Source organism: Plectropomus leopardus, chromosome 3 (assembly GCF_008729295.1).
Source record: "Plectropomus leopardus isolate mb chromosome 3, YSFRI_Pleo_2.0, whole genome shotgun sequence".
NCBI classification, from domain to species: domain Eukaryota; kingdom Metazoa; phylum Chordata; class Actinopteri; order Perciformes; family Serranidae; genus Plectropomus; species Plectropomus leopardus.
In genome coordinates, this window is record NC_056465.1 from 16,377,487 (window position 1) to 16,393,744 (window position 16,258).

The window sequence follows — 16,258 nt, forward strand, 5'->3', positions numbered from 1 at the left end:
TTCCATTAAGCCTGTGGGAGACTGGACAACTGTCTACATGCTTCTAACAGATCAGCTGTACTGTCTTTACTGGTCCTTTGACTTTTGATCTGCTGGTACTTCTGACTGTGTTAATGTGTGCACTCTGTAATATGAGTTTTCCGTTAAATATGGCCAGTCCCTCTGTCCCTTGCACCTCTAATCTGATGATCAGTCGTGAGGATGGTTGAGTAGGTTAGCGGGAGAGGATAACATGATTAGGCTGAGAGGAATCACCTTCAAATGATTTCTGTCCACCAAAAACAACGCTCAGAACCAGATTGCTTTCTGTCGCAGTCTGAGGGGCACACAATGCTGCAGAAATAACCAAAGTTTCACATTTTAAGGGGCTTTATGAACTATTTAACCTTTGGCTAATTCATTTTTTAAAAGACAGATGCTATTCATTCCCATGACTAATAGATATCAGAGTCCGCGCTGAACTTGGTAGAAGTTAATTTGAGATCATTGGTGCATGAACTGGTTGCTCTTTCTCCTGGCTGCTGATGTTTGTCTCACTAAAATGGTCGTCATTATCTTGTGGTTTAAGACAGCTCTTTGGCTGTTTGAAAGTTTTGTTTTTTATTGCTTTTTAGATTAAATATTTTGCATCATTCTATTAGAAACGTTATTTGTGATTTGTGTCATATTTTGTGTTTTCTCTCCTATATTGTTTGTCTTGAACTCATTGTTATTGCCACCATGGGCAGATTTTTTTAATGCAGGGAGTCCTTCCTGGTTAAATAAAGGTTTAAATAAAATATTTGTAAAAAGCTTGATTAACTTACAAGATTTTTTTTAAGAAGTCTAGTGGGATTTTTTCTCAGCTATTTATGGCTTCCTGTAGCTTTATGTGACAGCTAGGTTACAAGGTACTATTAAACATTTATGCACTGTTTGCTGTTTGTCTAACTTATCTAAAACCAGCTCTTAAACACACTGTATGACATGGTTAGCAGATAGTAGCTTTTTGGCCAAATGAGGCCCTGCTGCAACAAACATTATTGGCCCTATGAGAAAAATTAATTTTTTCCTTTTGTATTCTGCATCAAAACTTTAACATGCATTTCCATAAATCCACTTTAGATGACAATATAAATACAAGGCTCTTATAAATGACAATAAATATGACCCTGAAAAATATAATAATAATCAAGCCCCTGGAAAACAAAGACTTTGCCTCATTCCAAGTCATTCAATGTATGATGATAGAATGATGTCTAATAAACCTACCTGATAAAAAACCTACAATAAATAATATGATCCATCTGATTTAAATGTGCGGATAACAATAGATGGTAATGTGGAAACAATGCTAGAAAAGAATGGCCCATAGTTGAAACTAATTACCATCACCTTCTGTATGTTGATATACAGATAAAATATATTATCCATTTCAAATTAATTCAGAACAATTTTTGTTTATTAATTCAGACTTATGAGAGTAGTGTGAAATGAAAAAGAAGAAGAATAGAAAAAGAGGGTTAGACTTATCTCCAATTCAACACATAGTCGTTCAGTTGGCACTTTGTTTTGTCAGTTCAAAATCCTTAAATCAACTTTGTTTCCTAATCCCGCCTCCCCCCACATTTACTACTTCTTAAGGAAACTTGGAAGGACACCAATAAGATTAAATGGATGAAATCCTTTGCCGTTTGCCCTTGATCAAATGCCTATGCGCTGCCTGCACAGTAACAGTCGGAGAGGGGAATCTCTTCCTCTCTACCAGACTCTCTGGACTACAACCTCAGTCACAACTGAGCCAGGAAAAACAGGAAGAGCTGCTATTTGCTGGGATATCAGTTCCTGCAGGACCAGACGCAGTCTTTCTAATGATTCAGCATCGTGTTGTTAGTGTCATTCTCTTGGAGTGTTTCCTGTTATACTTTTTTCCCCTTTTTCTTCTGTTTCGCTGGCTTCCTGCCTTGAACCAGAGTCGTCATGTATTCAAAGAATTCTAAACTGCAGAAATGTTTGCAAAGCCGCCGCTCAACTATCAACTGTCTGCCAAAGGGTGTAGAGGACAGCAAAACCTTCCCATTTTCTCAGGATAAAAAAGTCAAAGCATGGACATCTCTGGAGGATCTGGATGGTCAAAACATCAAAGACGAGGGGAGACCCAAAGAGCAACAGAGCATCAGCGTTAATGTTGGGGGGAAATTGTTTCATATCCCCAAACAGTGTGCCCTTAGATACCCCCAAACGCGGATAGGCTCATTGGCCCTCTGCAGTGACCGGGCAAAACTTCTCACGCTGTGTGACGACTACTCTGTATGCAAGAATGAGTTCTTCTTTGACCGTGACCCTGCCTTCTTTAACCACATCTGCCATTTCTACACAAGCGGAGTGCTGTGGGTCATACGGGAAATGTGCCCCATCAACTTTGAGGAAGAGATCACATACTGGGGCCTGAGCCTGAAGGACACCCAGCGCTGTTGCTGGATGATGTTCGAGGAGAGGGTCGATGAGATGAGGGACAACCTGAAGGTAGAGAAGGAGCTAATGGCTGAGATCGAGGTGAAGTATGACGACGCGTGTTTCAAGGACATGGTCTTTGGGGATGTTCGGAAGACTCTGTGGGACCTTGTGGAGAATACGTACTCTTCTCCCCAGGCGAAAGCTTTCACTGTGGTCTCCAACCTTTTTGTGCTCTTCTCCATCGTTGCAATGAGTCTCAACACTGTGAAGGAACTTCAGATTTATACGATCAATGGCAAAACACACATGGAGTGGGTGGAGATCATCACCATTGTGTTCTTCACCTTTGAATATTTTATTCGCCTTGTTACCACTCCTAACATCAGAGTGTTTTTGAAGAGTGGACTCAACTTCGTGGACATGGTGGCAGTCATGCCTTATTTCATCCAGATCATCTTTGAAACTTTTAGTGATAGTGAGAACTTAAGTTCACAGGAAGAACTCAAGGCCATGGCCGAGGTCAGCAAACTCAGCCACGTCCTCAAAGTCATCAAGCTGCTGCGGATCTTTCGGATTTTGAAGCTGGCTCGACACTCAACCGGAATGAGAGCGTTTGGGTTCACTCTGCGGCAGTGTTACCAGCAGGCTTGTTGCATTTTCCTCTTCATCGCCATGGGGATCTTCACTTTCTCTGCTCTCCTTCATTCAGCCGAGAGGGAAACTGAGGAATCTCCAGTCAGCAGTATCCCATACGCCTGGTGGTGGGCTGCAGTGAGTATTAGTAGCTGACTTCGTGATCGTGATCCACAAACATCTTCTCCCAATCTGTCTTTTTCCTCTGCATGCACCTGCTTTAGATAAAAATGGTGTGACCATAATCAGCAGTAGTACCACTAAGGAGGGAAAGTAAGAGGGAAGCGACACCACAGGTGCTTGTTTCACCAGTTACAATCTCTTTTTTCTCCTTTTGGCTAAAAAATGTATTTGGTTGAAAGTAAAATTAATGCTGTATCTCTTAGTACAGTGCCTTGGTCAGTATGGCTGTATGTTCCTAACCAATTCAATTGGCACTGTTATTGGGTAGGAAGCCGGTGAGGGATATGGGGCCCAAGAACCAGATTTTAAAAGTGCAAGCTGAAAAGATTTGTGTTAATTTTGATTTTGTTGTACTAAATAAACTTGCAACTCATGCACGGACATGTGAGAGCCGTGTGGGACAGCTGCCACTATTTCCAGTCCTTAAGGTTAGCAGTTATTGCTCATCTTTTGTTGGTGTGCCTCCAGGGAGAGACATAGAATATACTAAGGCCCTTAACTGTGTAGCAGTTGGTGGGACCAAATGTCATCGAGAAAGCACATTATTGAGTTAGCAGTGATGACGATTGCAATACATGTTCCCAAAGACTGTTTTCTGAGCTTATTCAGTACTTGGGTTTTGTAAATATTGGTTTGAACTAGTCACAAAGTTTTGAGAATAGTTGACTAAACAGTATTAAATTGTTTGCTTATAGTACAGGTCAGACAGGTCAAATCTCCAGTAACGCCATTAATTAACAACTTATTGTCTGATCTGACAACAGTTGTTCTTATATGTAAAGTGTTGCTGGGTTTTTGACCTATCAACACTAAACTTTCTAGTAGCTGGACAAAATGTTTGCTTTCAGACTGACAGTTGGGACAGTCCTTTTTCTCATAGTCATACAATTTGTCACCAGGGAAAATATAAGAGGTGATGGAGATGCATCTAACATAATGATCTGTAGTACCCCAAATCAGTTTGCATGTTTGTTACAAGTCATTACAGATAACTGTTTTTTCAGTATATTCTGCAGCTTCTTGTGAAAAACATTCATACAATCAGCTATTTGATACCACATGAACCACCCGTTTCCTGTATGACTGAAAAAGAAAAAAAAAGAAAAAAACACCCACGTGAAACTGTATGTGGTAGCCTGGTTGTACACCATACAGTCTCAGAAACTGCTCATCTTTGAATGTCTCACATTGACAGTTGCTGTGTGTTTTAAAAACTTTTTAGAAATTTTGTTGTAATAGAGGGCTCTGTTGTTGGACAACAGAGCCCTCTATTACCTTAAAATAATTCACTTTTAACTAATTCTTCTAATCATCATGAAGAGTCATGTTTAATGAAGAAAATGTTAATGAAAATTGAATAATACAGGGATTGTTCACTTTTCTCCCTCAGGTCAGCATCTCCACTGTGGGCTATGGTGATGTGGTTCCTGTAACTATCGGGGGCCGCATTGTGGCCTTTGGATGCATCTCGTTTGGTATCATCCTCAATGGCATGCCGATCTCTTTCCTCTTTAACAAGTTCTCCGATTACTATGCCAAGCTAAAAGCACAAGAGTACAACACCGTGTCAGTTCGGCGACGCTTTCAACTTAAGAAGCGCCTCAGACGCAGAATGAACATGTGCTCTCATCACTCAGAGGAAGACAATAGTACAGACAGTCACGACTGCCATCCAGAGTGAAGCTTAAACTGGTAATTCATGGGGGAAGTATGTTGCTTTATAAACTTGAAACTTTGCAAGTTTACCAATGACAGTTTGTTAGGTACAGATAAAATCATCTGACAGTGAAACAAACATCACAAGAGGACATGGGTGAGAAACAGCACAGGAAGGTTGAGGTTTTCTATGCATAGATGAACTTCACTCCTTTGTATTTACCACTGGTTTCATCTACCCAATCAAACTGATGCACACTAAGACACAGAGCGAGGAGGAGATTCAGCCTCCTGAGGAGCCTAGTTTTCAGTCCACTCCACAGAAAAATGGTTTGGATGAACTGATTATGATTTTATTTGCAGTTTCTATTAAAATACCTTGTCATGATGTTGCTTAAATAAAGTTGAGTGTGAGGAGGAGGGCCCAAGTTTTTGATACACACTCAAGTTGCACATAAGCTGCAGCTACACTGACTCTCAACTCAACCTAAACTTAAAACTTGTGAACTGTGAACGAGTGCCTGTAAATGAATAGAAACTCCTCACCCAAGTGAATGTTTCAAATGTTGAAGTGTTAAAACTGTATAAGTTGCGTATGAGGTATAGGCTAATAAATGTACACTCATGTTTCCTTTGAAATACCTTCATGTGTATAAAGTGATGATCACCTTCTGCCATGAAAAAATTAAGTAGACAAGCATTAAATCATTACTGGGTGTCAAAAATACATTTAGCATTGCGTGAAGACTTTCATTATTACACTGCAAAATCAATATAGAGACCAAAAGACAAAAGGTTTCCTTACATAACATTAGACATCAACGGTTGTTGCGTGAAATCGCATACTAACAAAGTGCATACCACACACTCAACCAGTGTGCACTAAATGAATGATCATGTACGCCATTACGTGCATACGCTGATGTATTTTCCATCTGCTCGGATAACTACCTTGAACACAACGTTGCTGGTCCGAGCTACTGTTGAATGAAAAATGTATCACAAGTGTGAATGAACATAATGTCATTATTTCCCAGTGTTATTTTAAGGTCAAATAGAGGAATAAATATGTTTTTTACAGTACATTATATAAAGCAGGATCTTGAAACCACCACACCTAATGTGTATCAATTTAGAAGTTAGCATCACCATGGTTCTCTTCTCAAAAAACTAGTGGGATTTTTTCCACTGGATTTTGAGTTATTGCAGAAAATAAGCTCTGTGGAAAATGAATGTTTATCTTCTCACATTTTTTTTTATGATTTTGAAGCAGAAATACAATGGCCAGAAGTAAAGCTAATGTTAGGCTATAAACTAACCACACAAGGGTCTGAAGTCAGTGGTTACATGACTTTATCGTCACCAGCAGAATGAGGCTGTAAAGCTGTGTTCGACATGATGATGCTCTGTAATCTAAATAGCCACTTGTTAGCCACAGTCTATTTTAAGACAATCAAAAGCTTCAGAGTTTCAGAGTGGGTTTTTACTGATATATTTTAAAATATTTGAAAATCTCTTGAGCTTGTGTTAACCACAGACCTTATTTCAGGCATCTTATCAAAAACCAATACAAAAAACCCACTGACTTTTTGACAGGGCAGTGGGGAGTGCAAAAACATTATTATTGTTTTTATTATTATTAGCTGCAACAACATTGCTGCGGCTGGTGTTGTTTTTTTACCAGTGAGATATTGCCTGATATAGGCTAATTTTTATTTCTGGATCTGTTTATGTTGCATGTTGTTTAATATTTGATTACACTCAGTCATATGATCCAAAGCTTAAAGGAACTTATTAATTTACTTATTTATTACTACAGATAAAAAAAAGGGAACACTTCTCCCTGACACTGGACAGTACCGTCAAAATCAAAGATAGAAGAAAAATCAGTAAATAAAAGTAACAGAAAAGATACAAAGGCCCCAAGCTGGAGTCAAAGCGTAGCAGAGAGATGCAGCATGGTCCAGGATCCACCTCTTTTTCTCTGTACTGTGGAGCCTCTGTGTATTATTGAGCCAAAGCAATGACTCCATTGTATTTGAATGTATTGACTTAAGCATCTTTATTTCGTCAGAGTATTTGTTTTAATGATACAAAGTCAGTATTTACTTATAATACAATGATTGCTACCAGATCATTATTTTCCAGTTACTGGTGGTAGATAACCCGCTTTTCACCTGAGAACCTAGAGTTTCTTTGTACAGTATATCCCCAGTGAGTTGTCACAGTGTCACAGCAGTCTCAGACCCAGATGAACCTCCCAGGAAGCCAGATCACAGTCCATTTGTCATCATTTGGCTCTGGTCCTTGTTGCCACCCCACTCGGCTCCAGCCCCGCTGTCTCAGAGCGACTGCTGCATCTGGAGTAAGTCTCCTTCATTTCAAACATGCTTGATATTTGTGAGGCATTGTTTTAATTTAGACCAGGACATTGCAGTATTTTGTAATACATTAAATCTTAGTTCTGCTGAGTTTTCACTGTATTTTATACAAAATTCAGTCCAAATAAACATAAGCTTCAGTTTTTATTCATTTTCTCACTTGTGTGTACACTCGGCACCTCTCCCTTTTCTCTCTTGGCATTATTGTATTTTATGGGTATGTTCAATGAGCCACGTTGTCCTCACTTTGTATTGTTTTTCATACAGTCTCTGTGTGCTCTAGAAAAGCAAAGGGGAAGCTGCCATCAAACTTCATGTGTGCATTGTCACAGTGGTATTTATGTTATCTCAGCACCATCAGTAACATGACATATCTGTTTGCCACAGATATGTTAACTATTGTATGATATCAAAACAACATATATATGGAATATGTCCTTTAACAGTTGCTGCTTAAGATTAGTAAAGTGCAACAGATTTAAATACACTGCCTACAAAAATAATCAGTAGCTGTATGCATGTAGTCTATAAGCTACTGGGCCTGCCCAAAAGATTAATTCGCATAAACCTGAGGGCATGCTGTAGGATGCATCGTTCAACTGTATTATATTTAAACACTGGAACGTTCTGGGATAAATACTTGAAGTTAATTGATATTACGGAAGTGGTGGTGTTGATATTCGCACAAGGGTGCAGTTGATAAGCCTTTATTACAGGTGAAGTCAATGCAAAAATGTTAATAATAAATAACAATAATCAAATTCAAAGGACTGAAAACTAGAGCAACAGAGCTCTGAGCTGACAGGCTATTTTCATCCATCCTCTGTGCAAAGTGAGAAAACTGTGCAAAATATCCTCCTGAAATGCGCTTAAGAACAAGTACTTATAAAATAATATGAGGAACCGTTTAATTAGTCTGGCTTTTAATTAATGGTCCCTAATTGTAAAAAGTCAGATTCCCATGTATTTTTTTTTTTTTTTTTTTAACATAAAGCAGGTGTAGGTGCTATATAAATACTGTGAAAATATTAAAACACTCAGTCCACAATGCATACAGTCCAAATACAGAAACTGTGCCTTTCAACAAGCTGTCAGGATCTGCATGAAGGTATGATATCACAAATACACTAAAAAGACTGTTTCTAACTTGAAACAAACATTGTGTTTGAACATGTGTTTGAATTTATTATGCTGCATCCCTTAAAAAAACTTCTCTTTAAAGTTTATAAGGCCTACTATTATTATTATTTTATTATTTATTATTATTATTATTATTATTATTATTATTATTATTATTATTATTATTATTATTATTATTATTATTATATATATAACAGAGAGTCATAACTACTTAAAATAATCTCATGTGAGAAATAGATAGCCTAGATAGATAGATGAATGGATAGATGGATGGATGGATGACGCTCTCCGGGTCCGTCAACAGAGGGCAGGCACCGCCCAGCAGGAGGCTGACAGCAGTAGAGTCATGCTGCTGTGCACCGGACTCATCAATAAGCTTTGGGGCGACACGCAAGAGGAACTGTCCGCTTCTAACGGTGAGTAATCCTACATTTTGTCAGTAATATGAACCAGCTTCTTATAATGCTGTTTGTACAGCAGCTGCTGCCTCTTCTCGGGAACTGAAAAGTCCGGAGTGAGTGTCCCGTTATAAAACAACGGGGAAAATATCCTTTAACAGTAACGTTTTAGTTTTCGTGGAGGCTTAATCGATTACAGTACTGCATCATCGGGATACTTGACTGAAAAACAAGCAGATCGACGATTTCTGTCTGAGGCATCGAAAAAAATTACGCATCAGGCAAAAAAGTGTGTCATATTAGTTTTGTTCAAATGAATGAATGACAAGCGTTTATTTTATTTTATTTTTTTTCACGGTTATCGACTGCAGAGTTTATAATCATCGTTATGCATCAGTCCCTTATATGAGTTAAACATAAACGTCACCTGATGCCTCAAATTACCACTTCCTTGAGCGCGACAAAGTAGGAGCTGAGGAAATCTGACTGCAGGACCATGGGATTAATAATGTACCATATCCTGATAAAAGTCTCCTGAATCATTGTTTGTAGGTGCTGAAATGACCGCAGGTGCACTTGAACATTTGCATAGTTCTTATAAAAAACAGGAATGCCATAAAGGCAAATGTGTTTGCATTTGATTTAGTTCCACCGAAATGTGCTGCTATAATTTAACTGTAATTCCTGTACTGTTTTATCTCTGTATAAAACTGAAAGGTCATGTGTCTTGTTAATGGTAGCCTCGCTAAGTCATTTGAATATTGACATCACTTTGAGTTAGGCTATTCTTTTGTCTTTTATACGTTTCTAACTGTGGTACTTGATGATGATGCTTTACTAAAAGTAGCCTACCAGTACAAGCTAGGAATACTCAAATACGAATAAAAGTCGTCGTGCATTCAAAATCCTACTTAAGTAAAAGTTTTATCAGCTAAAAAGACTAAAATTATAGTAGCAGTAAAACAAAAAATTATTAACTATGACATTATGATGTCATTAGACTATTAATACTGATGCATTAATGTAAAGGCACTATTTTATGCTCGAGCTGTACGAGGTGGAGCAAGTTTTAACTTTTTAATTTTACATGTATTTATTTTTCTTATCTTATTTTTCTGAGCAGAATTCCAAGATCTAAAAGTAAAATAAAAATAAAGGTTATATTTTTTTGCATATGATAATATTTAACATTTGCTTACGATACTGGGACTTTTTTGGTTAATAATCAGTATTTCATGAATAGTAATGATTATTACCTCATGATAGTTTCCTCATTTGCAGCACTGGAGGAAATACTCTGATGTGTTATTTAAGTGACAGTAGAAACACCACAGTGTAGAATATTCCATTACAGGTTAGTTCTGCCTCCAAAATATTTAAGTGAAAGACTAAATATTTTTTATAAATTGATAGCTTTAATATTTGTTATATCACTAGATTTTTATCAATATTGATGCAACGATCATGTGAGACGTATTTTAATGTTGTAGCTGTTACTGTTTGCCAGCTGATCTTACAGTACCTAAGTCAACATATCTTATGAAGTGATCATATATTTGTATGTGAAATTTGAATCCAGAAAATAACAGACAATAACCATCAAATGAATAATACAAAGTACAAAATTTCTCTCTCACAAATGTAAACACCTCATGTAATATTTTAACAGCACAAGAAATGAGCAATATCAAGACCCCCAAACATTCTTAACAAAAACACAATATAGTTTTGTGGTCTATCAAAGTAGTACTATAAAGTATGCATAATATATGATTTATTATTGATTTGATGAAGAAAATAGTCTTCTAATGAATACTGCAGCATTATGCAGAGTGAACAAACGCAGTTAAGACACTCCCAGTTCTCTTATTTACTGTTAACCTATATGGGTATATTTTAAGTTTTCACTCAGTTTATGTGGTCAGTTGTGAGTTTTTCTGCCTGATTTACTCATGTTGAAAAACAGGGTGAGGCTGGTGTTGGGTGCAGGTGTGTTATTTGACATTTAACACTGAATGTCGATGTGACTGGGTGCCTCCCTTTTATTTACATTTCTCTGAATGGGTATTTAGTTTGTTGGAATGATTTAATGTCTGACATCATCTGTATGTAATATATTCCACCCATTTTGATGAGACATGACAGCATTTGATCTGTTGCCACTAATAGTGCAGCATGCAGGCAGATGCCAAGCCACCTCATGTCTGAAGCTCAGTCTGTCCACTCCTTTTGGTCTCTGCTTGTTAGTCAGAGCTGTGAGATGAAATGTGTGAAAGTTTTGATTTATGGGCATTCACCCTCTCTGTGCCTCATATTTTGAGACTGAGCCCAAGGAGTCAAAATGTTGTCTCATTTGTCTAGAAGAACTTCTCTCAGTTCTCAAACTTGTATCTAATGTTTTTGGCATAGGGCGCTCTTGTCTTATTATTCTGCATTTTTGTTTCGGTGAACTATTTCACATAGGGGTAGGTCAATATCAGGGATTATTTTTTAAAAAATGAGACATTTACTGTCTTAGTAGCGGAAGCACACTATCCTGGAAATATGCTTGTTTTTAAGGTCACTTCAGCCACAGTCAAAATGTAAACCTTACCACCTTAATGTATTTTTTATGGTATTGATAATTATAAAGACAAGAGAGCACAATTTACAATAATGAAAAAGTGATGTGCAGGTTGACCCACACCCACAGGACCCAGGTGGAATGGGTTTGCGTAAGCTTACTAGATCACATCGTGGGTGTGAGTGGGTCAAAAATTGACAAAGCTGCATTCTGAGTAAGTTATTGATAACTTGAAGAAATATTACATGCAATAAATTAACCCTAGCCTACTAAAGATTGGATTTGGTGACTCAAAAGGAAGTTTTGCAAAACATTAATACTACATCATCTTATCAAGTTCTGACTAAGTTGTAGTGTAAGGAGCAGTAGTGTACAAATCTATTTTAGATAGACTGTGGCCTTCCACATGTCTTATAACGTATTCCCTAAAATTGATGCAGTGCAATAGTGGTTGAGTTGTGTCAGTGTGTGTATTTTTTCATGTTACTTGTCTTATTTTATATGAAGATGTTTTGATGAGAACACTGTCTTTTGTTTTCTCATTGCAGAGTTTCAAGGATGAGAAACATCAGAGCAAGAACTTTATGGCTGGCGGGAGGTCTTGTTCTGTTATTGGTACTCAATCTCTGTAAAGATTTTATTGACCATAAAACCATCCAACTCCACGTAGACATGAAAGAAGATCACAGTCAAATAAAGCAACCCACCAAAAATAACTCCTATGTCTACTCCTGGCCAAAATGTCAACAAAATGTGACTGCTGAAAACATCCCAGGCTTCAGCTCTCTGCCTGTTGATATAAAAAACTTTCTCTATTATCGCCACTGTCGCCATTTTCCCATGATACTGGACCTTCCTGACAAATGTGGAGGAGCTGATAAATCAGCAGAAGTCTTCCTGCTGCTGGTCATTAAAAGCGCCCCTGAGAATTACGCCCGACGAGAGGTGCTGCGTAAAACCTGGGCCAAAGAGAGGTTACACAACGGTGTGTGGATCCGAAGGATCTTCATCGCGGGAACGACAGATACTGGCTTTGAGAAAGAGAGACTGAACAAGTTACTTGAGCTGGAGCAACGTGAGTACAATGACATCATCCAGTGGGACTTCAATGAAAAATTCTACAACCTCACGTTGAAGCAGATTCTCTTCCTGGAATGGATGGAAAGAAACTGTCCAAACGCCCGCTTCCATCTAAATGGTGATGATGACGTCTTTGCGAACACAGACAACATGGTGGAGTATCTCCAAAGCCTCAAGGACAACGATGGAAGCAAGCACCTCTTCACTGGCCATTTGATCCAGAATGTGGGGCCCATCAGATCATCATGGAGCAAGTATTTTATCCCAGTTCAAGTACAGAAGTCTAATTCATACCCCCCGTACTGTGGTGGTGGGGGCTTCCTCCTGTCTGGCTACACAGCTATGGTTATATACAAAATGTCCCAGTCCATTACCATGCTTCCCATTGATGATGTTTACATGGGGATGTGTCTGGCCAAAGCGGGACTCAGTCCTTCCTCTCATATGGGTGTGAAGACAGCAGGACTGTACATTCCCTCCAGCAAACTAGATAAGTTTGATCCGTGCTATTATAGGGAAGTTTTACTGGTACACAGGTTCCTACCACCTCACATGTATGTCATGTGGCACAGAATAAATGATCCCAATATAAAATGTGGTACCTCCAAGAAAATGCTGTAGCAGCTCCAAACTGTAACTTACTGGCGGTAGAAAAAAAACAAAAACTTGTTGACACTTTGTTCCCTGGACCTGATTTTAGGTTGTGAGCGCAGGTGTGACCTTCTTCATTCCATCATGAGAAAAGGTCTGGACTGTTTTGCTACTACTGTTCAGCTGCAGGCTTTGGCACGATCCAGTAGCACTTTTTCTATTTGTAATGTCATCGATGTGGGAGAACAGTCAGCCTGACTCAAAGAGTAATGCAGTAGGTAGTGCAGGTTTGATGTCCCACATACTGTGTGGGTGAGCAGCTTTTCCTGGGATTAAAAAGTTGGATGCAAAATGTACTTTGTAATGGGCTTCAGTGTTGGCTACATCTGACCTGACAGATACGTACACTGTAAAATCTGACAAGTTAAACAAATTGAGAAAACCAAATACCTTGAAAAATATAAGTAAATGTTAGTCTTAATTTATGTATACATTATATCTAATTGTAAAGTTCACTTAAATTTTAGTCATATTTACCGAATTTTGTGAAGTTGTTGCAACTTCAACATGACACGTTTAATTAAATCAGTCTAATTAAGTAATTAAAGGTTTAGAAGCTTCAGTAAACCAAGGTTACCATGCCATATATCTGTATTCTGCTGGTTGCAAACTAAGCAATCATATTGTTATTTTCTTAAACATGTCAACAAAACAGAACTTGCAGATCTGCTAACTTCATCATTGGCAAAATCCTCTTTGTGATGATCAGGTTAAATTAGACAAACTTGGTTTACAGAAGTTGCTAAAACTTAGAAGGAACAATGTAATTGCATTTGACATATTTTAGTTGCAACAACTTAACAAAATTATGTAGATTTTAAGTAAGCTTAACAATTAGGTGTAAACATAAATTAAGATTAATAGTTAACATTTACTGTCCTTTTTTGAGGCAATTGGTTTCAAAGATTATCTTAAGTTAAGATTAACTTGTAAGATTTTACAGCGTAGCATGGACGAACGATTACCGTACTGTAGGAGCGTGAAACAGTACTTCTCTACATAACCATGTCGCAGACATGGAGCCTTTTTGTATTTATTTGTTCCTGATGAAGTCTAGTATCACTGGCCTTTGACTTAACCGGTTGAAATCTATCAACCGTTGCAACGTGGGCCTACCTTTATACAATGGTTCATATGATATCCTACAAAGATGCACACACAACGGTTCGTATATCCTACGAATTATTGCCCCGCATGTTTTTAATGTAAAGTTACATAGTAATGTTAAGTGGAGTACTTTACTAAGTAGATTAGGTGTAGGAAAAGGCAGTGAGTTCTCAAAGGTTTCCTGTGTTATGTTCATTATGTTTGAGTCATCAAGTTTGAGTCATTTTTGGTTATACTAAATGACTCAGAGATTACTTAAAATTGGCACGGTTTGGAACACTGGTCTCCTGGGAAAAGTCCTGTGTTTTATGAGTAATCCACCGCCCCAGTCCGCCTCATAACTGGACTGCTCAGGACCACTTTCTTCTTTCTTCTTTACTCCTGTCAGCATATTGGTCACGTGATCGCAGCCTTCCAAAATATGTGGGTTATGCAGGAATAACTAGCTCATTATCACGTCGCATATGTACAAAATGTGGTGCATTACTTTTTGCTAGGAAACGTACAAACAGTGCATGAGAACAGTCTGAAAAAAAATAACATGGACCTTTTTAGCTAACAAAATGTCACCCTTTCTTTATCAGTTTGTATATTGTTTGTTGCTGTGGAGATAACACACACAGTCAGCTGCTTACTGCTGGAAATATGGTTGATGAGAGTGTGAGATTCAACTGTACAGTACATTTTCATTTGCAAATACAAATTTGCAATGCAAGACAAAACAAATGACCAAAAGAGATTTGAAGCTTATTGTAACTGCTGGGTAAGTGAATATACATTTACTCACCCAGGCTCATTTTCACATTCAGTAGAAAAAACTGATTAATGATGAAGCTGAACTATGCACAAATGTACATCAGATTTAACAAGGCCTTGACAATGAGCTAGCTATTACAGAAAAAATCTGAACCAAAGCGACTGACAGCATATCAAGCTAACTATCTTACAAATGTGACAGCTCTGGTGCTTGCTTCGCCCTGCTGTTGCTCTGTTTTCTGTCTCCAGGGCTGCAGACCTGTCAGAGGTTAATCAGCAACATGTAACACACCTGAGCCCCGTGTGCGTCATGCATACAAGCCAGAGCAGCCTCCCTTTGCACCTCTTTGTTGAGGTTTTTGTATTATTTTAGTTGCTTGGCACCAAATATTTGTTTGTTGTGTGATCTTATTGTTTAATCAGATATTTCCTGTTTTAAATTATTATTTTATATTTATATGAAAGTATCAATGATGAAGCTATATTTAGGCTAACTTCTTTTACACCTGAACACAGGTATCAAAACGATGCTACAGGGCGAGGAGACATACTGTGGTGTCCACAGTCTTACAAAAATATCATTCAAAAAATGATTCCTCAGGGTTTCTTAATTCTAAAATGTAATATGACTTAATCTCATGCTTAAGTTAGTAAGTTTACAGTTTTTTTTTCATTTCAAGCTTTTTTTCAGTATATTTGTGTTCAGTAATAGATTAATGTATGTTTTTGTGCCTTATATCAGTGCTTGTTAACTAGAAACCACTATTAGAATAGCAAAAAGATGTTTTGGAGGACTTAAAGCATTTATGTACTGTCAAATACTCTTTATATTTATATTTAGAAAACAGCTGTCAGTAATGACCTTTACAAGGGCTCTCTCTAGTAACAATTCTCATGTAAAATTACTTAATGCTTTCAGGACTTTGTAAGTTGACAAAAATATTGAATATTATTATGTACAGAAATGTCTAAATCTATTTTATTTTCATGCCGCTGAAATTATGTACTGTGTAACTTTATTATTGATGACTCTAAGATTAAATGGTGTACTGCAAATATCAAGCATGTATTTAATATTTAAAACTGAATGTTGGTGTCCATGTCATGATCTTTTTCAGGGCACATCTACTGTGTATATGTATTTATAGGCAATAGCCCTGCACAGCTTTATACATTCCAACACCAATAAGTCAGTTTTTGCAAATAACCTCAAAATGAGTGGGCAGCACAGGTTAGGAACACAGGGCCTCTTTGGCAATACTGCTAGCCTGTAT

At 37.7% G+C, this 16,258-nt stretch overlaps 2 protein-coding genes across 2 annotated transcripts; both read left to right on the top strand.

Moving 5' to 3' along the window:
* The first annotated feature begins 1,855 nt into the window (after positions 1-1,855).
* Positions 1,856-5,496, top strand: LOC121941401 (potassium voltage-gated channel subfamily V member 2-like). Its single transcript, XM_042484194.1, has 2 exons — positions 1,856-3,207; positions 4,643-5,496. The coding sequence occupies exons 1-2, from the start codon at positions 1,960-1,962 to the stop codon at positions 4,931-4,933; spliced, it is 1,539 nt and encodes a 512-aa protein (XP_042340128.1). The 5' UTR covers positions 1,856-1,959; the 3' UTR covers positions 4,934-5,496.
* A 3,160-nt stretch (positions 5,497-8,656) lies between these two features.
* On the top strand, positions 8,657-13,694 carry LOC121941118 (N-acetyllactosaminide beta-1,3-N-acetylglucosaminyltransferase 3-like). The gene is made up of 2 exons (XM_042483839.1): positions 8,657-8,845; positions 11,939-13,694. Exon 2 carries the CDS (start codon positions 11,949-11,951, stop codon positions 13,089-13,091), a length of 1,143 nt encoding a protein of 380 aa, XP_042339773.1. The 5' UTR covers positions 8,657-8,845; positions 11,939-11,948; the 3' UTR covers positions 13,092-13,694.
* Positions 13,695-16,258: the final 2,564 nt, after the last annotated feature.